The 27055-nt window shown below is 40.1% G+C and overlaps 1 protein-coding gene across 4 annotated transcripts in view; it reads right to left on the bottom strand.

Annotated features, from left to right (window-relative positions):
- The window catches only part of LOC140729489 (anoctamin-9-like), a 128133-nt gene that overhangs the window by 38601 nt on the left and 62477 nt on the right, over nt 1-27055 (bottom strand). For all 4 annotated transcript variants that reach the window (XM_073049271.1, XM_073049274.1, XM_073049273.1 and 1 more), the window contains 2 exons: nt 17957-18121; nt 17355-17391 (listed from right to left, as the gene is read on the bottom strand). In XM_073049271.1, the coding sequence (XP_072905372.1) occupies nt 17355-17391; nt 17957-18121 (202 nt within the window). The remainder of the gene's footprint in view (nt 1-17354; nt 17392-17956; nt 18122-27055) is intronic.

Genomic DNA, 27055 nt, shown 5'->3' with positions numbered 1-27055 from the left:
GCTGCAACCGGTGCTATTTAATCATTTTATAAACTGCATAATAAATTAACTGATTGAGTCTTTTTCTGTCTACTGGCATGGTTATACAAATGCTTGAGTTCTCTACTAAATCCCCAAAATCTCTATGGATTGGTATTGCAAACATTCTGTGAGGGATATTTATGCTACAGTAAACCTATAATTGGTTAAACATGCCAAATATTGCTCACATTGATAGTGTTGTATTTCTAGTTATTGTAGCCATATATCTGGCTCCTTCCATGGCAGAGTTGGAAATTTATGTAGATTGCCATCTACTATTAGGTAAGGGTGCTTCCTGAGCCTCTATTCAAAGAGAAAGAAATACATTTTATACCCTCTTCATGGAAACCAGCTGGGAGCGAGAACTTGTAGCTTCACTAAAATGAAAATCTCAATAGTGCAGAGCACCACTGCAAAACAATGCTTTGCTGGTGACCAATATTAGTTCCTCCTGGATCACCAAACTTCAGTGTGCAGTTGGTGTGTAACCCTATGTAGAAAATCATGAAGGTGGATGCTCGTAGCCAACCATTAGTTAAATAGTTGCACATCCACTGATAGAAAAGTTAGGCTCTTATTTTGTGCATAGTAACCCCATTACAGAGACCAAGTCACATGCAGACAATTAAAGTCTTCCTGCTATATAAAATTTGATGTGCTAAAGCAACCCACCCATTGCCTGGAGGAGAGCTGGGATTGGGTGTCAAATTCTTATTGACCTTCTCCATGCCAAACAAAGAGAAAGAGTTTGTTACCAAGCAAAACCAAAAACAGGGGCATGGGGTTGCAATCCTCTCAACCTGGCACTAATTAAATATGATCATAATAAATCAATTCACCAAAAATTACACATCTTCAGTCTGTCACTATCTTGCCACTTGGTGGCAAAGCAAAAAGCCACCAAAAATATCACTCTAAACTAAATTTTTAAATAAAATTATCTCATAGAAACATAGAAAGCCTACAGCACAATACAGGCCCTGCAGCCCACAAAGCTGTGCCGAACATGTCCTTACCTGAGAAATTACCATAGCCCCCTATTTTTCCGAGCTCCATATGCCTCTCCAGGAGTCTCTTAAAAGACCCTATTGTATCTCATTATGTAAGTCATTGATTTCCCTTGCTCATTCCCTTAATGCTTCCCTCCCTTAGTGATGACAGACAGTATTACCCAGTAGCTGCAAAATTCAGGCAAAACATAATATATTTTTACTGGAGAACACATTGGAAGGTGGCCTTGTGCAGCTCTGGGACAGCAAGACCTGGCTGTACACAAGTACAGTTTGGCATGGTTGAATAGTAACAATATGAGTTTTGACAAAGTCCCAGGGTGAAAAGACATGCTATTCACCTCATAATGAGCAATGGCTTTATACTAAGACCACAAGGACCAATAGGAGCAGAATTAGGCCATTCACCTCTTCTGCTCCACCATTTCATCATGCCTTATCCATTTTCCTGCTTAACCCCATTCCTCTTCCTTCTCACCATGATCTTTCAGGCCACAACTTTTCATGCCCTGATGAATCAAGAACCTTAAATACACCCAATGTCCTGGCCTCCACAGCTGCCTGTAGCAATGAATTGCAAAGATTCACCGAATTCTAGCTGAAGAAATGCCACCTCATCTTCATACTAGATCACAAGACAAAGGAGCAAAAGTAGGCCATTCAGCCCATCGAGTCTGCACCGCCACTCCACCATGAGCTAAACTATTTTCCCATCTAGTTCCAATTTCTGGCTTTTTCCCCATATCCCTTGATACCCTGACTAATTAGATACCTATCAATCTCCTCCTTAAATACCCTCAATGATCGGGCCTCCACAGCTGTATGTGACAACAAATTCCATAAATCCATGACTTCTGGCTAAAAAAATTTCTCCTCGTCTCTGTTTTAAATGGTTACCCTCTAATTCTAAGACTGTGGCCCCTTGTCCTGGACTCACCCACCAAGGGAAACAGACTTTTCACATCTACTCTGTCCAACTCTTTCAACATTTGAAATGTTTCTATGAGATCCACTCTCATTCTTCTATACTCTAATGAATACAGTCCAAGAGCCGACAAACGTTCTTCATATGTTAGTCCCTGCATTCCAGGAATCATCCTCATAAATCTTTCCTGAACTCTCTCCAACATCAGTACATCCCTTCTAAGATAGGGGGCCCAAAACTGCACACAGTATTCCAAATGAGGACTCACCAGTGCCCCATAGAGCCTCATCAACACCTCCTTACTCTTATACACTATTCCTCTTGAAATGAATGCCAACATAGCATTCGCTTTCCTTACTGCCAATCCAACCTGGTGGTTAACCTTTAGGGTATCCTGCACAAGGACCCCCAAGTCCCTTTGCACTTCCAATTTTTGAATTTTCTCCCCATCTAAAAATTCTCCCCGATTATTTCTTCTTCCAAAATGTACAAATGTACATTTCTCAACATTGTATCTCATCTGCCATTTCTTTGCCCACTGTCCTGAACTGACCAAGTCTCTCTGCAACCTTTCCATTTCTTCAACACTTCTTGCTCCTCCACCTATCTTGGTGTCATCCGCAAACTTAGCCACAAAACTATTTAATCCATAATCTAAATCATCGATATACAGTGTAAAAAGAAACGGCCCCAACACCGACCCCTGCGGAACACCACTAGTAACCAGCAACCAACCAGAATAGGATCTCTTTATTCCCACCCTTTGCTTTCTGCCTATCAGCCAACTGCTCCACCCATTCCAATATATTTCCTGTAATTTCATGGGCTCTCATCTTATTAAGCAGCCTCTTATGCAGCACCTTATCAAAGGCCTTTTGAAAATCCAAATACACAACATCCACAGCCTCTCCCTTGTCAATCTTATTTGAGATTACCTCAAAAAATTCCAATAGGTTGGTCAGGCAGGATCTTCCCTTCATGAAACCATGCTGGCTTGGGCCTATCTTGTCATGCACCTCGAGGTATTTCATAACCTTGTCCCTGAGGATCGACTGCAATAACTTTCCAACTACCGATGCCAGACTAATAGGTCTGTAATTTTCTTTTTGCTGCCTCCCTCCTTTCTTAAACAGCGGAACTACACTTGCGACCTTCCAGTCCTCCGGAACCATGCCAGAGTCTATTGATTCCTGGAAGATTATTTCCAATGCCTCCACAATCTCCAAAGCCACCTCCTTCAGAACCCGTGGGTTCTAAATGGACATCCCTCTATTCTGAGGCTGAGCCCTCTAGTCCTAGATTCCCCATATAGGAAACATCCTCTCCACATCCACTCTATTTATGCCTTTTAACATTTGGTAGGTTTCAATGAGATCTTCCCTCATTCTTCTGAATTCCAGTGAGTATAAGCCCAGAGCCATCAAATCCATCATATGATAACCCTTTAATTCCAGAATTATTCTCACGAACCTCCATTGAACCCTCTCCAATGTCAGCACACCCTTTCTTTGATTAGAAGCCCAAAACTTCTCTCAATACTCCAAGAGAGGCCTCACCAATGCTTTATAAAGCTTCAACATTACAGCCTTGTTTTTATATTCTAGTCCTCTCAAAATGAATGACAACATTGCATTTGCCTTCCTGACCATTGACTCAACCTGCAAGTTAACCTTTAGGGAATCCTGCATGAGGATTGAATGATAACACAGTATTTCATCTGTCTCTTCTTTGCCCATACTCTTAATCTGTGTAAGTCTTTTTACAGCTTCCCTGCTTCTTCAAAGCTACCCGCCCTTCCACCTATCTTTGTTTTGTCCACAAACTTGGCCAAATCATTGACATATATGTAAAAAGAAGCAGTCTTAACACTGACCCCAGTGGAACACCACTAGTCACTGGCAGCCAACCAGAAAAGGCTCCCTTTATTCCTATTCTTTGCCTCCTGCCAATCAGACAGACCTCTATCCATGCTAGTGTCTTTCCTGTAATACCGTAGTCTCTTGTTAAGCAGCTTCATGTGCGGCACCTTATCAAAGGCCTCTAAACTCAAGTACACAACATCCATCGATTCTCCTTTGTCTAACCAGCTTGTTATTTTCTCAAAGAATTCAAACAGATTTGTCAGGCAAGATTTTCCATTGAGGAAACCATGCTGAATTTGGTCCATTTTATCAGGTGCCTTCAAGTTCCTCATCCTTCATCTTCCCATCCACTGAGCTCAGACTAACTGGCCGATAATTTTCTTCTGCCTCCCTTCCTTCTTAAGGAGTGGAGTGACATTTGCAACTTACCATTCCTCCAGAGCTATTCCAGAGTCTAGTGATTCTTGAAAGATCATTACTAATGCCCCCACAATCTCTTCAGCTACCTCTTTCAGAACTCAAGGATGTAGTCCATCTGGTCCAGGTGACTTGTCTACCTTTAGACTTTTTCAGCTTCCCAAGCACCTTCTCCCTCGTAATAGCAATTGCACTCACTTCTGCCCCCTGACACTTCTGAACCTATCTTTAGAATACTTCTTCTTTGAGATCAACCTTTCCTGCACCTTCTGAATTTCTCCTAGAAATTCCAGCTATTTCTATTTTGCCGTCATCCCTGTTAGTGTCGTCTTCCAATCAATTTTGGCCAGCTCCTCTGTCATGCCTCCATAATTCCCTTTACTCCACTGTAATACTGATACATCTAACTTTAGCTTGCAGGGTGAAGTCAATCATATTATGATTATTCTTTCCTAAATTTCCTTTACCTTAAGATCCCTAATCAAATCTGTTTATTACACAACACCCAATCTAGAATTGCCTTTCGCCTAGTGGGCTCAACCACAAGTTGCTCTAAAAAGCTAACTTGTAGGCATTCTAGAAATTCTTTCTCTTGGGATCCAGCACCAACCAGCTTTTCCCAATCTTCCTGCGTACTGTAATCCCGCATGGCTATCATAATATTGCCCTTTTGACATGAGATTTATATCTCCTATTGTAATTTGTAGCCTACATCCTGGCTACTATTTGGAAACCTGTGTATATATATATTCCCATCTCCCATCAGGGTCTTTTCACCTTTGCAGTTTCTTAACTACCCATACCGATTCCACATCTTCCAATCCTATGTCACCTCCTTCTAAGTATTTGATTTTATCTTTACCAACAGAGCCACTCCACCCCCTCTGCCCTTTTGATACAACACGTATCCTTGGATGTTAAACTCCCAACTGTCAAGCTATATAAAAGCTTTCTCTACATCAAACCAAACTGATTCTTTATTAACTTGGTCCTTATGAATACCAGATTCCAAACTTAAAACCGAGTCTATGATCATTCTCCCTTCATGAAATCCAGTTTGGTATACAGTTAATTTTCCTGGAACCAAACCCCCATGGATACGGAGGGTGGACTGTACTTTCCACAAAATAAGAAAGCCTTGCTATAGCCATTCATTCCATTATCTACATACTGTACCTGTGAACTCTCAGTAAAATTGGAAGGATCTGATTGATCCCTTAACAGGTTTCAATATAGGGATAACAACTGCTGATTTCCAGGAAGGAGGAAGTGTTCCTTTAGGCCATATTGTATTAAAGAATTCCAAAACCAACATAAGTTTCAAACTTGATAACCATGTAAACATATTATAACAAATATCATCATTCCCAGGTGATGTTTGACCAGAACTATCAATAGTCCTTTTAAGTCAGCCAATATAAATTCAACATCCAAACAGGAACTGGAGCAGTTTTTTTCTCAGCAATCTGAGAATTGTTTGCCAAAACTGTTTCTCAATAAAACATCTCTTCTTTACATAAATTGCCGAATTATGTACACTGAGATACAGTATGTTTTTGCAAATAATTCTGTTGTTCAGAGTCAGTACCTGAAACCTTTACCCCACTATATATAATTGATAATGCATCAAGTTTTCTAAATCCAATCCATTTTGCATATCATAACCCAAACTTCCCCTCCCTGGATATCTTTCCCTATGCTATCACAGTACATTCTCCAATATATTTTCTTTGCCCTGCTCACTACTTTTCTCACTATGGCTCGAGCTCTTTTATATTGTATGAACGACAATGGCTGAAGTTTCTGAAAGCAGTTTGGAGGGCACAGGAAAAATACATCCTAAAGATGAAGATTAGTTGAAACAGTGGATGAGGCAAAAGAGAAAATATAATATAGCAAAAACTAGTGGGAAGGTAGAGGGTTGGGAAGCTTTTAAAAACCAACAAAAGGCAACTAAAAAGGCCATAGAGAAAAGATGAAGGTCATGGAGATTGCAATATGCAGGATTGGGAGAATCAGGTTGGTGCTGGATCGCAAGTGAGGGAATTTATACAGTCCCTACAAGATGGCTTTTTAGAGCAGTTTGTGGTTGAGCCTGCTAGGGGAAAGGCAATTCTGAATTGGCTGTTGTGCAATGAACCAGATTTAATTAGGGAGCTTAAAGTAAAGGAACCCTTAGGATACAGTGATCGTAATATGATAGAATTCACCCTGCAGTTTCAGAGGGAGAAGATAACGTCAGATGTATGTATTACAGTGGAGTAAAGGAAAAATGAGGTAACTGTAGTTGTCGAGGGAAGTCAAAGACAGCATAAAAGCAAAATGGAAGGCATATTTTATAGCGAAAATTAGTGAGAAGTTAGAAGTTTGAGAAGCTTTTAGAAACCAGCAGAAGGCAACTGATAAAAACCATAAGGAGAGAAAAGGTGAAATATGAAGTTAAGTTAGTCAATAATATAAAAGAAGGTACCAAAAACTTTTTCAGTTATATGAAGAGTAAAAGAGAGGCAAGAGAGGATATTGGACAGCAGGAAAATGCTACTGGAGTGGCAATAATAGGGGGAAAAGAAATGGTGGATGAACTTAATAAGCATTTTGCGTGAATCTCCATGGTGGAACACACTAGCAGAATGCCAGAATGTGTAAGTACCAGGCAACAGAAGTGAGTGTTGTTGCTATTACAGTACTAAAGAGAAGATGCTCAGGAAGCTGAAAGCACTGAAGGTAGATAAGTCACCTATACCAAATGATCTACACCCCAGGGTTCTGAAATGGATAGCTGAAGAGATTGTAGAGGCATTAGTAATGATCTTTCAAGAATCACAAGATTCTGCAATGGTTTCCAGAGAACTGGAAAATTGCAAATGTCACTCCAGTCTTTGAGAAGTGGGGGGGGGGGGGGGGGGGGGGGGGGGGGTCAGTAAAAAGCAAAGTATATGCCAGTTAGCCTGACTTCATTGGTTGATAAAATATTGGAGTCCATGAATAAGGATGAGATTTCGGGGTACTTGGAGGCACATGATAAAGTAGACCAAAGGCAGCCTGGTTTCCTTAAAGGGCAAGTCTTGCCTGACAAATTTGTTGGAGATCTTTAAGAAAATACCTGGCAGGATAGAGAAAACAGAGTTTGTGGATGTTGTTTACTTGAATTTTCAGAAGGCCTTTGACAATGTGCCACACTTGAGGCTGCTTAAAAAGATAAGAGACCATGGTATTACAGGAAAGATACTAGCAAGGATTTAGAAGATTGTCTTGTTGGCAAAAGGCAAAAATTGAGAATAAAAGGGGCCTACTCTGATTGCCTACCATTGACTAGTAGCATTCCGCAGAGGTCAATATTGGGAACCCTTCTTTTCACGTTCTATATCGATGATTTGGATGACAGAATTGATAGCTTTTTGGCCAAGTTTGCAGACAATACGAAGATAGGTGCAGGGACAGGTAGTGTGGAGGAAGCAGGGAGTCTGTAGAAGGTCTTAGACACATTGGCAGAATGGACAAAGAAGTGGCAGGTGGAATATAGTATAGCGAATCAAAAATCAGAGGTGCAAAGGGACTCGAAAGTCCTCGTACAGGATTTCTGAAAGGTTAACTTGTAGGTTGAGTCAGTGGTAATGAAAGCAAATGCAATGTTAGCATTCATTTCAAGAGGACTAGAATATAAAAGCAAAGATGTGATGCTGGGGCCTTACAAGGCATTGGTCAGAGAGCACGTGCAGTATTGTGAGCAGCTTTGGGCCCCTTATCTGAGAAAAGATGTGCTGGCATTGGGGAGCATCCAGAGTAGGTTAATGAGAATGATTCTGGAAAAGAAAGGGTTAGTGTATGAGAAGCTTTTGATGGCTCTGGGTCTGTACTTGCTGGAGTTTAGAAGAATGAGGGTGGGGGAGTCTCTCAACTATCTATCAAATATGTAATTGTCATTTGAAACCTATCAAATATTGAAAGGCCTAGATAGAGTGGATGTGAGAGGATGTTCCTTATAGTGAGAAAGTCTAGGATCAAAGGGCACGGCTTCAGAAGAGAGGGGCATCCATTTAGAACAGAGATGAGGAAAACTTTCTTTAGCCAAAGGGTGGTAAATCTATGGAATTCATTGCCACAAATGGCTTTGCAGGCCAAGTCATTGCGTATATTTAAGTCAGAGATTGATAGGTTCTTTATTAACTAGGATGCCAAGGGCAACAGGGAGAAGGAAGGAGAATGGGGTTGAGAGGGATAATAAATCAGTCATGATGGAATGATGGAGCAGACTCGATGGGCCAAATGGCCTAATTCTGCTCCTATGTCTTATGGTTCTATGGTATGAAAGTTGAATAGGAGTAACACTGCTTAACTTTCCAAAAAGCCTTATTCTACTCCTTCGCAGCTCTTTTACATTCATCCACCCACCAGGGAACAGCTCTCTTTTTATTATCTCCCAAAAATCTGGGAATTGTTTGCTTAGCTATTGAGTTGAGTACACTGCACAAGTTATTACTCAACTTGATAGCCTCCAAAACCAAATGATCATATAAACCATCAAATACATCCTAGTTTGTCTGTTCTAAAATTTCATGTTGAGATATGAGAAACGTCCACATCTATTCCCATTGTACAGATAATGGGGAAATGATCACTCCCCACTGTTGTATTGTGATACATTTCAGTTACACACACCTGTTATAACCTCAGATACCAGCAAAAGGTCTATAGCAGAAACAGTGTCATTAAATAGATTTCTCCTTGTACTCCTACCATCATTCCAGCACACCAAACACTTTTCTTCCAGAAAGTCTTCCATTTTCCCATTTCCACCCACACTTCCCAATATATTACAAGGGGTTATAAAAAAATATTATCCGTACTTTACTATTCTTTTCTCAAATTTCAACCACAATCGACTGATAAGCAACTCCAATTTCCATAAGTCTATGTGCTATCCTGTTTTTGACAAAGGTAGCCACTCCTCCTTCATTACCCATTTACAGATTGTGTCTTATATCAACATAATCTTGTATCTTAAAACTTAAACAAGATTTCAGCCAGGTTTCCTGCACACTTAAAACATCAGGTTTATTTGGTAAATCTTCAATAAATGGCTTAAAATTATTGGACCATTAGCTAAGATCAGAAAAACCATCAACAACCTGCCTTTGAAGTCTGAACTTTATTTACTCCTCCTTGTAAAGCATCATTAATAACCTATAGTTTTATCTCTAGATGTTTTCTACAGCTTAATATAATTTTAATCTTTTTCTGTCCTACTTTTAGTTTGTGCTGTACAATTTACCACATTTGCCATAACAGTGACAAACTTTAGTTTATCAACAATCAGAGTTACCTTTGTTATACAATTATGCACTTTACATACTGTCTTTAATCTATATATTTTAGGTCCTATTGACACTGTCTTCTGTACTTTCTGCAGAGCCTCTGCATGTAAGTCCATTTCCACACGAAAACACTGCACTTCACACTTTTCTTATATACAGGCCACCATTCATAAATAGATCAAAGTTCCCCTCCACAGTTGCAATAATCATGTTCTCCACCACATCTACCACACCACTTTTTACCCTTACATACAACTGCTACACAGCCAAACCTCTGGCAGCGAAAGCATCTCAGAGGGGACGACACATAGATTGAAACCATATAACTCATACAATCTAAATCTGGTTACTTTTTCCATCAAATGTGATCAACACTGATAAGCTAACTGTTCTCATTCCACCACAAAACCCTTTTAAATGTCTAGCATCCATAACTTTTCCCCTGACTATATTATTTTTAACTTGATCCATGAATACATATAGAGGCACTTCAGATATTATTCCCCAAACTACTGTGTTCAATATAACTCTGACATGTTACTTTCCTTCCTCCCACAGCTTTTAACCCCAAACTTTTTTCATATTGATAACTATCTTTGCAAAATATTAAGAGTGCCCCATCTCTTCAAGGTTTTGCACCAACAATACCTCCCTATGCTTTTTCCAAATCCTTAGTTAGTCTAATTGGATTGATACCAGAAACAGGACCACATTCAAATCTCAACAAAACCTTAGACTCTTTCTTCCTTATTTTAAATTTAAATCCTATCTACTGCCTTCATCACTGAATGATAAGCCACTACAATCCTTAATTGGCTGCTTATTTTACAGTTTCCTAGAAACCTGTCATTCGCCTTCCTCCATACAACTACTATTACCCGATATCAGCTCCCATTTGCTACCTCAATCTTCTCTGTCACTTCCTGCTATCTCTACCTCCCCTTCCTCACTGACAGCAACTCCCAACAGCAGACTCAGTCCTTTGCTCCAACCCCCAACTTTTTTTGTGCAGACGTCACAGTGGAGACCTACATAGATTGATAATGTACATCTTTTTACTGTGTCTCAGTACATGTGACAATAATAAACTAATTGTTAATTATGCATTACCCACAATGTGGGAAATTGGCTATACTGTATATATTCTGACCACAAAAAGCAAGACAAATCCAAGCCAGCCAATTATCACAAAATCAGTCTGTTCTCAGTCAGCAAACTGATGAAAGCTACCACAACAGTCTATCAAGTGACAATTACACATCAGTAGCCTACTCACCAACACCTAGTTGCATTCCACCATGACCACTTAACAATCAACAAACTGATTAAAGTTACCACAACAGTGCTATCAAGTGACAATTACACATCAGTAGCCTACTCACCAACACCTAGTTGCATTCCACCATGACCACTTAACAATCAACAAACTGATTAAAGTTACCACAACAGTGCTATCAAGTGACAATTACACATCAGTAGCCTACTCACCAACACCTAGTTTGTGTTCCACTTAACTCCAGAACTCATTGCAGCTGTGCTCCAAATATGGACCAAAGAGCTAAGCTCTGGAGATGAAGCAAGAATGACTGTCCTTGATATGAGGAACCAATAGATTAAGTATGGCATCAAGGCAACTTTATAAAGGTTGAAGTCAATGGGTGTCAAAGAGAAAACTCTTCAATGATTGGAATCATATCTCACACAAAGGAACATGGTTGTGGTTCTAATAGGTCACTCATACCTCTGTTAAAAACATGGGTGCATTAAGAACAAGAGTGATGAACTTAGAGTATGGATCAGTACACGGAATTATGAAGTACCATTACCGAGACTTGGCTGTTTCAAGGGCAGGATTGGTTGCTTGATTGTTTGATGTTCCAGGGTTTGGATAATTTAGAAGGGATAGGATAGGAGGCAAGGGTGGAGGCGGGATGTGGCATTGCCAATCAGGGATAGTATCACAGCTGCAGAAAGGGAGAATGTCATAGAGAGATTATCTACTAAGTCAGTCTGGGTGGAAGTCAGAAACAAGAAGGGGGTGACAGAGACACTGAAGAGCAGATCAGTAGGCAGATCTTTGAAAGGGGCAAAAAAATTGGGTTGTTTTCACACTTCAACTTCCCTAATATTGATAGGCAGCTCCTTGGTACAAAAGGTTTAGATAAGTCATATTTTGTTAAGTGTGTCCAGGAAGGATTCCTGACACAATATGTAGGCAGACTGACTGGAAGAGAGGCTATAATGGATCTAGTATTAGGCAATAAAACCTGGTCAGGTCACAAAGAAGAGAAAATCGGCAAATGCTGAACATCCAAGCAACACACACAAAATGCTAGAGGAACAGCAGCCCAGGAAGAATCTATGGAAAAAAGTACAGTCAACGTTTCAGGCGAAGACCCTTTGGCAGGACGGTCAGGTGACAGAATCCTTGGTGGATATGCATTTTGGACATAGTGACCACACTCCCTAACCTCTAGGTTAGCTATGGAGAAGGGTAGGAGTAGATACTGTGAGAAAACATTTAATTAAAATGGTATTAGGTGTGAACTTGGGAATGTAAATTTGGAAGAAATGTTCTCAAGTATCCTTAAGTAACCTGCACATTTTTGCTGTGGTGCATTTCCTTGTTAAAGAAGAGGTAATAAAGATAATCTTGAGAATTATAGACTAGTGAGTCATACATCATTGGTGGGCAGTGAAGAAGATTCTTAGACAGGATTTATGACAATTTGGAGAAGCATAGTCTTATTAGGAGCAGTCAGCATGGCTTTGTGAGGGGCAAGTTTTTCTTCATGAGCTTATTGAGTTTACAAAGAGGTGACAAAAACTGATGAAGACAGAATGGTGAATTTGGTGTATGTGCATTTTAATGAGGCCTTTGACAAGAGTCCCCATCGTAGGCTCATCTAGAAAGTCATGAGGCATGAGATACATGGAAACTTAACTGTGTGGATTCAGAATTGGCTTGTCCGCAGAAGACAGAGTGGTAGTAGATGGAATGTATTTTGTCTGGTGTTCTGCAGGGATCAGTTTTGGGATCCCTCCTCTTCATAATTTTTATAAATCTCTTGGATAAGGAAGTGAAAGGGTGGGCTATTAAGGTTGCAGTTAACACAAAGTTTGGTGATGCTTTGGATAGTGAAGAAGGGTGCAACAAGATATAAACAGAATGCAAAGCTGGGCAGAGAAGTGGCAGATGGATTTCAATCCAGAAAAATGTGAAGTGATACACTTTGGAAGGTTGAACTTGAAGGCAGAGCACAAAGTTAATTACAGGATTCTAGCAATGTGAAGCTACAGAGTGATCTTGGGTCCCAAGTCTACAGATCCTGCAAAGTGGCCATGCATGTTGGCCAATAAGATGTTTTGTGTGTTTGTCTTCATTACTTGGGGTACTAAGTTCAAGACCTGCAAGGTAATGTTGCACCTCTGTAAAATACTGAATAGATCACACTTTGAGTATTGCGTTCAGTTGTAGTCGTTTCATTATGGGAAGGATGTGGAAGTTTTAGATAAGGTACAGAGCATATTTACCAGGATGCTACCTGGATTGGAGATCATCTCTGGTAAGGAAAAATTGCATGAGCAGGGGCATTTTTATTTGGAGTGAAGGGTGATGAGAGGTGACTTGATTGAACTGTACAAGATTGTGAGAGGCATACACAGAGTGGACAGTCAGCACCTTTTCCCCAAGGCAGTATTGACCAATACCAGAGGATATCTGTTTAAGATGAATGGAGAAAAATTTATGATGAGCTGTCAGAGGTAAGTGTTTTTTTACAGAGAGTAATAGGTGTCTGGAATGCACTACTAGGAGTGGTGATGAAGGCTGTAACAGTAAAGACATTTAAGAGACCCTTAGGCACATGGATGTGAGAAGAATGGGCTGCATAGGGTTAGATTGATCATGGAGTAAGTTGATATAGGTTGCATAATATTGTGGGTTACGGCATATTGTTCTATGTTCTTGTATCCCGGCTGTGCTAATCCTTCAGGAGTTTATCCATATATCTTCATCAATGCCCTTCCTTCCATTATGAGATCAGAAATATGAATGTTTACTGATGATTGCACAATGCTCAAATCTACTTGCAACTCAGCACATGAAGCAGCATTTAGATAGAAGGCAAGACTGTCAGAAAAAACTGAGAGAGCCCAACAGGAACTATCAGATCCACTTAATCAGATGTTATTTTCATTCTCTGTTGGGTGGGTTTTAAAAGATTACTAAGAATTTCCGTTTCAGACATCCCTACTAAATGTCAACCTTGAAGAATAAAGCATAAATTGTTAAGATGTATTTGTTGAAATTTTTTTCATTTCCTCATTTCTGGGATCTAAGCCATTGTTTTATGGTTTCATTTCTTGAAGCTGATCGCACTTCCTTGTCATTAACAAGGGATTAAATATTGTGAAAAGATCAAAGACATCTATCTTACAGAATTGTAGGCCTAAGAAATTGATTAGCATTGCTAATAACTCATATAGGGAACATGATTTACTAACAGGTGACTGTTTTAAGTTCAGCTAAACATGTTGTGGGTACTACAAGAGTGGAAGGAGTCACAAGCATAGAAAGATGTTACATGCACATCAACAATGGAGTTAAGCCATTTAGTGGGGTGACTCACTGGACCAGGGACATTTCACTCCACCCCAATAGGTATAATATGTGTAGAGTAGCTAATAGAAATCCCATTAAAGCTAACAGTAAACGAATGAATAGACTGCAGTAGAAGATATATAAGTGAATTGCATACGTCATGTCATGACATTGCCACATGATACATGCACACCTTGCTTAAGATACACATGACATTAGACTTGCATTTCTGACTCCTTTGTTTTTGTTTCACTTAATTTTATGTTTTGAAGTTAGAAAACGTAACAAAATATGTGATTTGTGTTAATAATCAACACAACCAAAGATGTGCTGGGCACAGCCCACAACTGCTGTCCCATATTCCAGTGCCAACATAGCATCCCCATGGGACTAAGGAAAGACCATGCTGCTCAGAGGAATCATGAAAGTGAGGAAAGCAGTGGGCCATTTTAAACAGTTTTTGAAGGCAGCATATCTAAGAAAACTTGTAATTTGTTTATCAGGCAATTACTTGCGAAATGTAGCTTGGTTTTAAGCTGGAAGAGAATTCAAGAAGCTTCAGGAAAGTTGTAAGTATTCGGCTTTTGTGAGTATAAAGAACCAGAATCTACTCTGTGGATTAAAGTTCTTGCATGAATTTCAAGTGGGAGACAAGAAGCTGCTGTAAAAGTAGATGCAAAGATGCGAAGTCCAGTTGGATGAGTGGAGGACCAAAAAGAAAGAAGCGATAGGAAAACAAAAGATTCAACAGATGATGTTGTGGATGAGGAAACCAAGAGGATAGATCAAATTGTAAAGGAAGCAATAGAAGGATTAATAAGAGAATACTCCAGTGAACTAAATGCACCTTCCCAAGATCCCGATGCAATCCTAGAAAGAAAGAAAAGGAAAAGCAAGAGGAGGATGACCTAAGTGCTATGGACTTGAGAAACTGAGTTACAGAGAAAGGTTGAATAGGTTAGGACTTTATTCCCTGGAGCGTAGAAGAATGAGGGGAGACTTAATAGAGGTATATAAAATTATGATGGATATAGATAGAGTGAATGCAAGCAGGCTTTTTCCACTGAGGCTAGGGGAGAAAAAAACCAGAGGACATGGGTTAAGGGTGAAGGGAGAAAAGTTTAAAGGGAGCATTAGGGGGGCTTCTTCACACAGAGAGTGGTTGGAGTGTAGAATGAGCTGCCAGATGAAGTAGTAAATGCGGGCTCACTTTTAAGAAGAACTTAAAACAGGTACATGGATGAGAGGGGTATGGAGGGATATGATCCAGATGCAGGTCTGTGGGACTAGGCAGAAAAATGGTCTGGCACAGCCAAGAAGGGCCAAAAGGCCTGCTTCTGTGCTGTAATGTTCTATGGTTCTATGGAAATGGCAGAGGATAAATGAGCCCTAATTTCTCGAGAAAATTAGCAAATTCAGAGATACTCATAAAAAAACTAGAAGGAAAAAAAGGAAGGCAAGAAAAAGAAAAACAAGTTGAAAAGGCCCAAAGCAAATCCAGAGAGAAAAACCAAGAAAAGGAGAAGAAAGGTGTCCAGAGCAGTCAGAACCACCTCTTGCAGTCTCAGCATCAACTACTACAACCACCATGGAGGAGGCGCCAGAACCTATGGTTGTTTCACAGCCACATCTTATCTACTGAACACAGTGATTCCCCTTGTCAGGAAAGACGTTATCCCACAAGAGTAATCCTCCACAGCAATTAAATCTCTAGGCCTAAATGGGACAATTTAAAATGTACTATGCTGTGGAAGTCTATTTAGTAGTTGTATTCTATAGAATGCAGTATATATAGTTGGGATGCATTCTATATTGAATTGGAGTTTATTGCTAAGCAGGGAGGACTGCTGTGTGTATTTAATATTTCATTAGTAGTAAATATATTGTTTGATTAAGCTTTCTTCTTCATTAAAATAATTAATTATGGATTATATGCAAAAAAGTGAATTGCATGCATGACACTACCATGTAATACATGCACATTTAGCTTACAGTTAACACGAAGTTAGATACTTTATTCCCTTATTTTCCTTGCAATTAATTTTATGTTCTGGAGTTACAAAACATTACAAAATATGTAATTTGTGTTAACAATCAACACAAATAAGGATGTGCTTGGTGCAGCCTATAAGTGCCAATATAGCATGCCCACATGTTCAGCAGAACAACACAAACAACAGTGATAACAAGAAAACAAGCTAACAACAGCACATCAAACCCCTTTTCCACTCTCCTATCCACTCACACACACAGACAAGCCTCCAACCCCAAGACAGGTTGTCTCCGGGCCTCTAGTCCTTGGCCCTGGAAGGATGAAGTGGTTTGTTTCATGTTAATAATATTTGAAATGGAGATAAACATATGTTCACAGAGAGTAATTGTTGGCTGAGTTCACAGCAACCACTCATTCACATGTTTCCCATGAGATAAAGAAAAGGAGGGAAGATAAAAGCAGAAGAGAGAAATCAAAAGAATTTTAGGATGTATGTTGTACACATTTCTCTGACATTAAATGCACTTATTGCACCTATTGAAAAGTCATGGAATTGAGGAAATGAGAGTGGTGGAAATAAAGACGGCATGTGATAAATGGCATAGTGGAGAGTAACGTTGCACACCTATGCTGTGTTGTTATCCAGTCATGCCTCACCCCATAATAGTTATCAGGAATGTAGACTTTGCTATCTAATGCAGTACTAAAATTTTGTATTTTTGCTGCTTAATGTAAATCAATGTGTGGCAATCAGAATGAAAGAAAAAACCTACCAGAGGTCCTTTAAGTCCCATATGGTTCCCAACTTGCTGTGTGGTTTGCCCCTTATGTTACTGTGACTAAAAGCAAAGCTGGTAGAGGGGATCTTTCGATCTAATTTTGCAAGGTAGAAGTGTGTGCGTGCAGAGTACAGGCCATTTGTCCATGATGTTGTGCCAAACCTTAAACCTACTCCAAAATCATTCTAATACTTCCTCCCACATAGCCTTCCACTTTTCTTTCATATCATGATGTCATTACCACTACAAAATACAGTGGGGAAAATTACATCCCTGCTGAAGACCAATCATAACAAGTGGTGCCAAGTCCAGTCTCCCAATGTGATCTCCATCTGAAAAAGGTATAAACTCCTCAAAACATTTTCAAAATGCTTTTAATACACATAAGAAGGTGCCTTTTCCTATAACCCAGATTAGAGGCATACATACCTAAATCACATAACTTCTTCGCAAGTTTGCGATTAATCTGTAACACAAAAACGTCAGCAATTATTTGACAATGAAGTGACATATTTTACAAAAGGATAGTAGCCAGAGTAGGATTTGCCTTTAAGATGCTAATTTTGTTTGTTATTAATTTATTTTTCCATCCATTCCCCTATCTCTTTTTCCTCTCCTTTATTTAAAGATCAATTTCTATTTTTTTCTTGTCCTTCTATTAGGGTGTTCCATGTGCCAAGGACACACGTAAAAGATTCAAAACATTTTCTTTAACTTTCCAGTTGTAATTTTAAATGTATGTTCACTAGTATTTAAAATGCATGTAGCTCATTGAACAGTGGGATTGTTTTATTAAAATCTCTCATAATTTTGAACTTATCCAATAAATTTCCCTTATGAATTTGGGAGCAAAGGGAGAATGTTAGTCATTTGCTCTATTTATTCACTAAACTTAGGTCTTATCCATGTACCTCAGTATGTATCACAGGCGTGCATAAAGGTTTTGTAAATTATATACAATAAACTCTTGCTATTACAATAAAAATAAAATGGAATCCTGATAAGAAAAAAGAAGACTGCCAATCTCATACCTTAGTCATGATGAGAATTGTAAGGAAATGCAACAAAGCACCAACAGCCACAGCAGCTGTATAGGCATGATCACTCAGAAACTCTGATGAAGATTTTGTGAACAGGACAGCAACAATAACCCGAAATATCACAATTCCAAGAGCAATGCCAATGATTACTGTAATCTGTAAAACAGCAAGAAAATCAGACTGAGCAATTATACATATACGTAGTTAAGGAGAAGTAATGTAATGTGGATAACATGGTAGGCAGGCAAGTATAACGTATCAATAAGGATCACAAAAAGCGCAATGAGTAATCCAATAGCAAAAATACTACAGATTTGAAACACAAACACGAGGAAATCTGCAGATGCTGGAAATTCAAGCAACACACACAAAATGCTGGTGGAACACAGAAGGTCAAGCAGTATCTATAGGAAGAAGTACAGTCGACGTTTCAGGTCAAGACCCTTCATCAGGACTAACTGAAAGAAGAGATAGTAAGAGATTTGTAAATGGGAGAGAGAGGGGAGAGGGGGAAATCCAAAATGATAGGAGAAGGCAGGAGGGGTAGGGATGAAGCTAAGAGCTCAAATGTTGATTGGCAAAAGGGATACAGAGCTGGAGAAGGGGGAGGATCATGGGATGGGAGGCCTACGGAGAAAGAAAGGGGGAGGGGAGCACCAGAGGGAGATGGAAGGCAGGCAAGGAGTGATTGTGAAAGGGACAGAGAGAGAAAAGAAAGAAAGGGGGCATGCATAAATAAATAAGGGATGGGGTAAGATTTGAAATAAAACAAAATGCTAGAAATATTCATTAGCTCAGGCTGCAACTATGGAATGAAAAGTAGAGTTAAGTAGATTTGCCCTTCATTTGATAGTCAGATGAAAGGTCATCAGCTTGAAATGCTAACCCTATACTGGAAGTTCTAATGTCAACCATGCAAGCTTAGACTCTTCTGCTAGAGTTTGGTATTCCATTTTTATGGAGGTTTTGAAGAAGTGACAACTTAGACTGCTGGACTAAGCTTGGGGGTCAGTCGTTCTGGTGCAAGAATCTGTTTGTGCACTCCCAGGAGGAATGCAGGTAGGTAGAGGGGCAGGTAATTTTGAGGAAGTACAGAGGCTACAGAATGATTTAAACAGATTAGGAGAATGAATGAAGAAATAGCAGATGGAATACAGCAGTGGTTCCCAACCTTTTCTATGCCCCACACCCCTGGGAAATGTTTGATTAATGTTCGCACCCCCTACAAAAGTAATATCACATTTGAAGATGAAGAAGTCTAATTTCTAATTATTGAACCACATACAATACTGCGGGTGAACAAACTGAACTTAAAAAAATAAGCTTTTAACTCCGTGCATAAAATGCAAATATAAATTGAGCGATTAGATTCGAATTTATTCAGAAAAAGTTGTAAACAGTAAAATCAATCCCAATTGTGAACGTAAAATTCAATGACTTCTTTGCTCCTGCTTCTCATTCAGGATTTTGTCAAAACGTGGAACTTTCTTGCTGATTGCGATCTGCAGGTCTGCCTGTGGATTCAGGCGATTCTTAAATTTTGTCTTGATTGACAAAAGAGAACTGAATCCAGATTCACACAAGTATGTTGTTCCAAATGGAATGAGGACACTGAGTGCTTTTCCACCAAGTCTTGGGAACATATCCAGTGCTGCACACCAAAACTCCTCCAAAGTCTTGCTTTCAAATTGCATTTCAAGAGCTCAATTTGTCCGCAAATCAATAAGATCTTCCTTCAGCTCTTCATCATCTGACATTTTCTCCAAATTGTAGGAATATGGATTCATGATCCATTCTTCTGAAATCTTCAGGTCTCCAGCAGCAAAACATCCATCAAACGATTCTGACGACATTTCCAAATGAGCCACGATTTCTTGACGCACAGTAGGAGTTATGGATCTAGCATCATCAACCATCTCTTCTAGTGAAGGAAAATTAGAGAGACTGCCTCTTTCCATCCTTCGATGCCAAAGACGTAACTTTTCTTTGAAGGCATTCACCTTTTCACAAGGCTTCAATTTGTTTATCCCTTTTCCTTGAAGAGAAACACTCAGGTCATTCATACGAGTGAAAATGTCAGCTAAGTAAGCCAGCATTTGGGCGAATTCCTGTGATTCCATTGCCCCAACCAGATCACATTCACGCTCCTCCAGAAAAACTTTAATTTCTTCCCGCAGTTCAGAGAAGCAGGTTAAAGCTTGTCCTCGTAACAACCAAAGGACTTCTGTGTGGAAAAGCAAAATTGAACGCTCACTTCCCAGATCCTCACAAAATGATTTGAAGATGCGATGGTTCAATGCACGCCCCCGATCCAGTTGATGATCTTCACACAAGTATCAAGGACTTTCTTCAAATTTGGAGGCAATGTTTTTGATGCTAAAGCATGCCAATGAAGAAAACAATGGGTAACTTGCAAGTCTGGAATCTCCTTTTTCATCAATGCAGAAAAGCCAGATTTATTTCCAAGCATTGCAAGTGCCCTGCCAGTGCACACAGAACCAATGACTTTGATATCTAAATCATGTTTGGCTAAGAAGTCTTTCACCAGCTGCATCACATCCTTTGCAGTTGTGTTTGTGTTCAGATCTTTACAAAGCAGGAGATCTTCCTTCACAGCACCATCATTGACATACCTCACTAATGTGATGAGTTGACTACAACTGGAGACATCAGTTGACTCATCCAACTGAATAGAGATTTTAAGAGGGCTAGCTCTGACATCTGAGATGACTTGGTCCAAAATATCTTCACTCAAATCACTGATTTGGTTGTGAATGACATTATTTGATAGGGGCACCTGTTCAAAATTTTTTCTTGCTTCTTTGCCCAGGATAATTGTTGCCATTTCCAGTGCACGTGGCTTGATGAGATCTTCTGCAATTGTATGGGGCTTCTTAGATTTGGCCACTTTATATGCCATTTGGAATGAAGCAAGAAGTAGTGGTTTTTCAACAGAAATGAAACCTAATTTTGGAAGAGTTCCTTGTGAATCAAAACGAGCTCTTTTGATTTTCAATGACCCAACATCATGTCCTTCAACATCAGCTCTGCCATGCTTGTTCTTGAAGTGCTCTTGAAGCTTGGATGGCTTCAGATTTGAGTTGGAAAACACAACGCTACAAAGAATGCACTGGGGTTTTTGCAAACCATCATTTCCTGTTGTGCAAGTGAAACCAAAGCACACATAGTCATCATTCCATTTCCTTCTTTTTGACATGATGAAGGGTTAATGAAGGGTTAAGGATAAAGAGAAAAATATGAGCTAATATGAGAAAAACTATCTGATTAAGTCAGGGATGACAGCTTTACTCAACCAGACAAGCCTATAGCAAAGTATCGCAAGAAATACGCTTTCAAATATTATATTACGATGTTATCTGCGGTTACGCCAAGATAAATCGTCAGGTGGAAATGCTACGGGGACGCATCGTGACTTTTTAGGCTACTCTCTACTGAATTTACACACCTACTTCCGATGATTACCGGAGATATGAACTCCCATCACACGATTCAAAGTCCTTGGTGCTAACCATGATACCTCCTCAACTAACACAATTCAAAATTATCAACGATTCAAGAAAAAAACCTTTTAAGAGAAAAAACACCTTTGAAATTCAAAAACTTCTTTAATGCATTGAGACAAATACAAATGAATGACTGCAGCTGCTTTTTATCAAAATGCGGCTTTTTAAAATTTTATAATTGAATAATTTACCTACTGTCTGCGGGTTTGGTTTTAACGTGAAGTTGTTACTCAATGGTTGATTCGGGATGTATAAAGATTTTGGCATTATGAGATGATTTTTAACTCTGAGATGTAACCTTCTAGCTAACATTGATGAGACTCCTCAACTCTGAGGTGTAACTTCCCAGGTAACACTGATGAGAATCCTCAACACTGACTCGGGCAGCGGGAGACTGGAGTGAGTTTACGTCTCTCTCGACTCAGGCAGCGGGAGACTGGAGTGTGCTTGGAAATAAACATTACTATCACTTCTCAAGGCACACTGGCAGCTGGCTGAGTGATGACTCGTGACTCGTCACTCAAGGACACAAGCCACTCTTTGTCGCACCCCCTGAAATTCCATCTCACACCCCCTGGGTGTGCGGGCACCCCAGATTGGGAACCCCTGGAATACAGTGTTGGAAAGTGTATGGTCATGCATTTTGGTAAAAGAAATGAAAGGATTGACTATTTTCTAAATGGAGAGAAAATCCAAAAAATCTGAGGCACAAAGAGACTTGGGAGTTCTTGTGCAGGATTCCCCAAAAGTTAATTTGCAGGTTGAGTCTGTGGTGAACATGTTAATGCAATGTTAACATTCAGATCAAAAGGACTAGAATAGAAAAGCAAGAATGTAATGTGGAGAATTCATAAAGCACCAGTGAAGCCTCACTTGGAGTATTGTGAACGATTTTGGGCCACTGATCTTAGGAAGGATGTGCTGAAACTGGACAGAGTTCAAAGGAGGTTCACAAAAATGATTCCAGGATTGAATGGCTTGTCATATGAAGAGCATTTGATGGTTCAGGGCTTGTAGTCGCTGGAATTCGGAAGAATGAGAGGTGGCTTCATTGAAACCTATCGAATGGTGAAAGGCCTTGATAGAGTGGATGTGGTAAGGATGTTTCCTGTGGTGGGAGAGGTTAAAACCAGAGGACACAGCCTCAGAATAGAGGGGCATCTTTTTAGAACAGAGATGAGGAGGAATTTCTTTAGCCAGAGAATCGTGAATCAGTGGAATTCTTTGTCCCATGCAGCTCTGGAGGCCAAGGCTTTATGTATATTTAAGACAGAGGTTGATAGATTCTTGATTGATTAGGGCATGAAGGGATACAGGTAAAGTGTAGAGAGAACAGAGCAGTGAGCTAAGTACACATCCTTGAGGTGCACCAGTGTTGATTATCAGCACTGATTATTCTGAGGACATGAAAGAGGTGTGGACGGTATGTTGCTGCCAAGGTGCCAGGATCAGGGATGTCTCAGATTGGGTCCACAGCATTTTAAAGGGAGAGAATGAACAGCTGGAAGACGTGGTACATATTGATACCAATGACATAGGTCAGAAAAGGGATGAGGTCTTGAAGAGAGTATATAGGGAGTTGGTGCAAGACTCAGGAATTGGTGCAGGCGGCAGGGTTTCAGATTTGTGGATCACTGGAATCTCTTCAGGGGAAGGTATGACCTGTACAAAATGGGTGAGTTACACCTGAAATCAAGGAGAGCCAATATCCTTGCAGGCAACTTTGCTAGAGCTGTCAGTGAGGGTTTAAACTAATTTGACACAGAAGTGTGAACTGGAGTGATAGGATTGAGGATGGCGCAGTTGGTAGACAAGTAAATGCAGTGTGACTGATATTATGAGGAAGAACAGTCAAAATTCAGTCAGTGGGATGAGTTGAAGTGTAACATGGGGGCAAAGTCGAAAAGGGTGATGAATTCAGGACTGGAACTGTCCCATTTGAATGCGTGCTATATATGGAATAAGGTAGATGATCTTGTAGCGCAGTTAGAGATTAACGGGTTTGACCGTTTGGGCATCACTGAGCCATGGCTGAAAGAAGATTACAGTTGGGAGTTTAACATCCACGTATACACATTGTATTGAAAAGACAGGTAGTAGGCAGAGATGATGAGGTGGCTTTGTTGGTAATAAATGAGGGGATCTCATTGAAACCTATCGAATATTGATAGGCAGAGATAGAGTAGATGTGGAGAGGATGTTTCCTCTGGAGGGGAGTCTGGAACCTGAAGGCACAGCCTCGGAATAGAGGAATGTCTCTTTGGAACAGAGATGAGGAGGAACTTCTGTAGGCAGAGGATGGTGAATCTGAGAAATTCATTGCCACAGATTGCTGTGGATGCCAAATCACTGGATATACTCAAAGTGGAGGTTGATAGATTCTTGATTAGTCAGGGCATCAAAGATTACGAGGAGAATACAGGAGAAAGGGTTGAGAGGGATAATAGATCAGCCATGATGGAATGGCAGAGCAGACTCGATAGGCCAAATGGCCTAATTCTGCTGCTATGTCTTACAGTCTGAAATGCTGGAAGAACTCAGCAAGTCTGGCAGCATCTATGGAGGGGATAAATAGTTGAAGTCTCAGGCCAAGGCCCTTCAGGACTGGCAAAGAAAGAGGACAAAAGCCAGAAAAAGAAGGTGGTGTAGAGACACGGAACACCGACTGTTCATTCTCCTCCATAAACATTGCCTGTCATGTTGAGTTCCTGCAGTATTTTGAGTATGTTGTTGAAGAAGTAATTAATATTAGTTATTTTCAATTCATTTCTGTGTGTCCAAACTGCTTTCGAATTGATCAAGTACTTCTGAAGTGCAGTCATGTAGTACAGGAACAGGATTGAAAACAACTCCCAAAGAAGCAACACTGAAACTACATTGTGCTTTTTTTTACTCAGAAGTCATCCTGCATGGAGGATTGTGCTTTGTCAAAATTTGTTACTTGTAATCGTGGGAACAGGAAGTGAAAGTGGAGCAACAGGAAGCGAAAATGTATGAGGAGAAAAAAGTTGTAAGATTATGATAAGGGACATCATTACTGCTTGTACTTGTGTATGAAATATAGATCTTAGATTCACTTGAGATCCCACTTGACCAGCACATGTCAGCAACCCTTGAAAACTTCTTCTTAATCTAAGTAAAAGGCCAATATAAACCATGCAGAAAGGCAAAGGGAGCTGATGCTTCGGTATTTTAATAGAGGCATTGTGGGCTTCAAGTCACAAATCTCTTGTTTGGCAGTAATTCATCTCTTTTTTAAAATGCTAGCTATGTTAGAACTGTCACATAATGGTGCTGTTAGATTTCCTTCACCGGAAACACTACAGTAGGTCAATTTGGTAATTTTTAATACTCTCAATGGCATTTTCAACAAATATTGACTTCCTAGTGATAATTAATGAGCGATAATGATTAAAGATAACCCCAAATCTCTATTGTAATCAATTTTCCACTCTATTATGCCTTATCATCATCTGCCTGAAAGTCAAAACTAAGTGATTCACCATACCAAACACTATTTATATCCAACTAAGAGCAATGCCTTATAATCCCATGCATGTGTCCCCTTAGTGATTACTTCACATAATGCCTTTAAATCTTATTACAGTTATAACTATATGTGATCGTAGCCAAGCTGGTGAGTGGTTGCTTCTTTGGAGTGAAAGAGGTACAGAAGGCTGTCAAAAATGACTTTAAGCAAACTTAGCCCATATGACCTATTGCCATTATGCACCATTTCATTCTGAGCAGCCCCAGCCATTTGAATTTTCTTATTGAGTGGCAATTGAGGACACTGCAAAACTAGTCTTGGTGAAAGCATAAATAAGACATAAGATTAAAGAGCAGAATTAGGCCATTTGGCCTATTGAGTCTGCTCCACTGTTTCAACATGGCTGATCCAATTTTCCTCTCTGCTCCAATCCCCTGCCTTCTCCCCGTATCCCTTCATGCCCTGACCAATCAAGTATCTTTCAACCTCTGCCTTGAATATACATAAAGATTTGGCCTCTACAGCTGCCATGTGACAAAGTATTCCAGTAATGCACCATTGTCTGGCTAAAGAAATTCCTCCTCATGTCCATTCTAAATTCATTCTAAAGTCCCCTCTATTCTGAGGCTGTGTCCTCTGGTCTTAACCTTTCCCACCACAGGAAACATCCTCTATATATCTAGCCAGAGTGTCCAAGACTTTTGCACAGTACTGTGGCAATTTTACGTATTGCACTGAACTGCTGCCGCAAAAAAAAATCATGACATATGTGAGTGATGATAAACCTGATTCTGATATGGGTCTCTATTGTGGACTGAGAATAGGAAGGAGGCAGGGAGAGGGGAAAGATGGTTGGGAAAAGGGGAAGGGAGAGGGGAGGGAACAGGAAGTACCAGAGACATTCTGTAATGATCAATAAACCAATTATTTGGAATAAAATGACCTTGCCTGGTGTCTGAGAGCTGGGTGTGTCTGCACCCATGCCAACCCCCTCCTACTCCTGGCACTCCTCTGCCACCTGTACCACACCCCTCCTGTGGCACTCCACCATCACCATTCCCAACATCTTTTGCTCCCGCTGGATTTACAGACTTGCTGTCCGCTCCACATCGACAAATACAGTACTGTGCAAACATCTTGGGCACCCTACCGAGATATACGTGTCTAAGACTTTTACACAATACTCTATACCAGTGATATTAAACCTGATTCTGATTTCCTGCCTGTTCCTTTACCTGTGGACTCCCAATCACTACTACACTTCTCTTCATCCACCTTCATTTCTGAGCCACAGAGCCAGACTCAGCGGCAGAGATCCAGTCACCGTACCTTCCCCCTGATAGATCGTCCCTCTCCCAATAGTTTCCAAAGTGGTATACTTATTATTGAGGGGAATGGCTAATCATCTACAGCATCAAATATGGGTCAAATTATGTCATTCCCTGTGCAATACTCTTTTTGGAGCATTACTGAGGAAGTTGGTTCATATTTTCCTTCAACTGTCCATCATTGGACACCCTTTTGATGATTAAGTGTCCATAATATAGCTCTAGACTGTAATCCCACTCAGGTAGGTCCAAAATATACCTTTTATTCTTTGAGTGCCTCCTTATTACACAGCTTTGATCTTTGTATCCCAAGTATCTCCTCTCAGACCTCTAGTCACCACTCATCCTAAGTCTCTCTATTCCCCTCAACGTGTATACCCAACTCCTTTTCATTTAAAGATATTTGCCATAGAAACACTGGTATGCCCACACTCTGACCATTTATCTGACCACCCATAAATATCAAATAAATAGACACTAACAACCAACCCCTACCCACTAAATTTCCTGATAAACCACAGCCCCAAAGTACCAACTATATTTTTCCCTTTGTCCAATCAGCTAATCCCTGATCAACATAGGCCACAACCTCCCCTCCAACCAACTGATTAACGCTACCTCCTCCTTGAAGTGCATACCCTCATATCTAGCTACTTACTTGATCACTATTTCAACCCAGAAATAGGCTCTGATGCTGAGTGTAGAACCCACCTAATCTGACCAGATTACCAAATCACTGATTCAATTT

Source organism: Hemitrygon akajei, chromosome 6 (assembly GCF_048418815.1).
Source record: "Hemitrygon akajei chromosome 6, sHemAka1.3, whole genome shotgun sequence".
Classification (NCBI taxonomy): Eukaryota; Metazoa; Chordata; class Chondrichthyes; order Myliobatiformes; family Dasyatidae; genus Hemitrygon; species Hemitrygon akajei.
The sequence above is the reverse complement of the archived record's forward strand: the minus strand, read 5'-3'. Positions and strand labels throughout refer to the sequence as shown.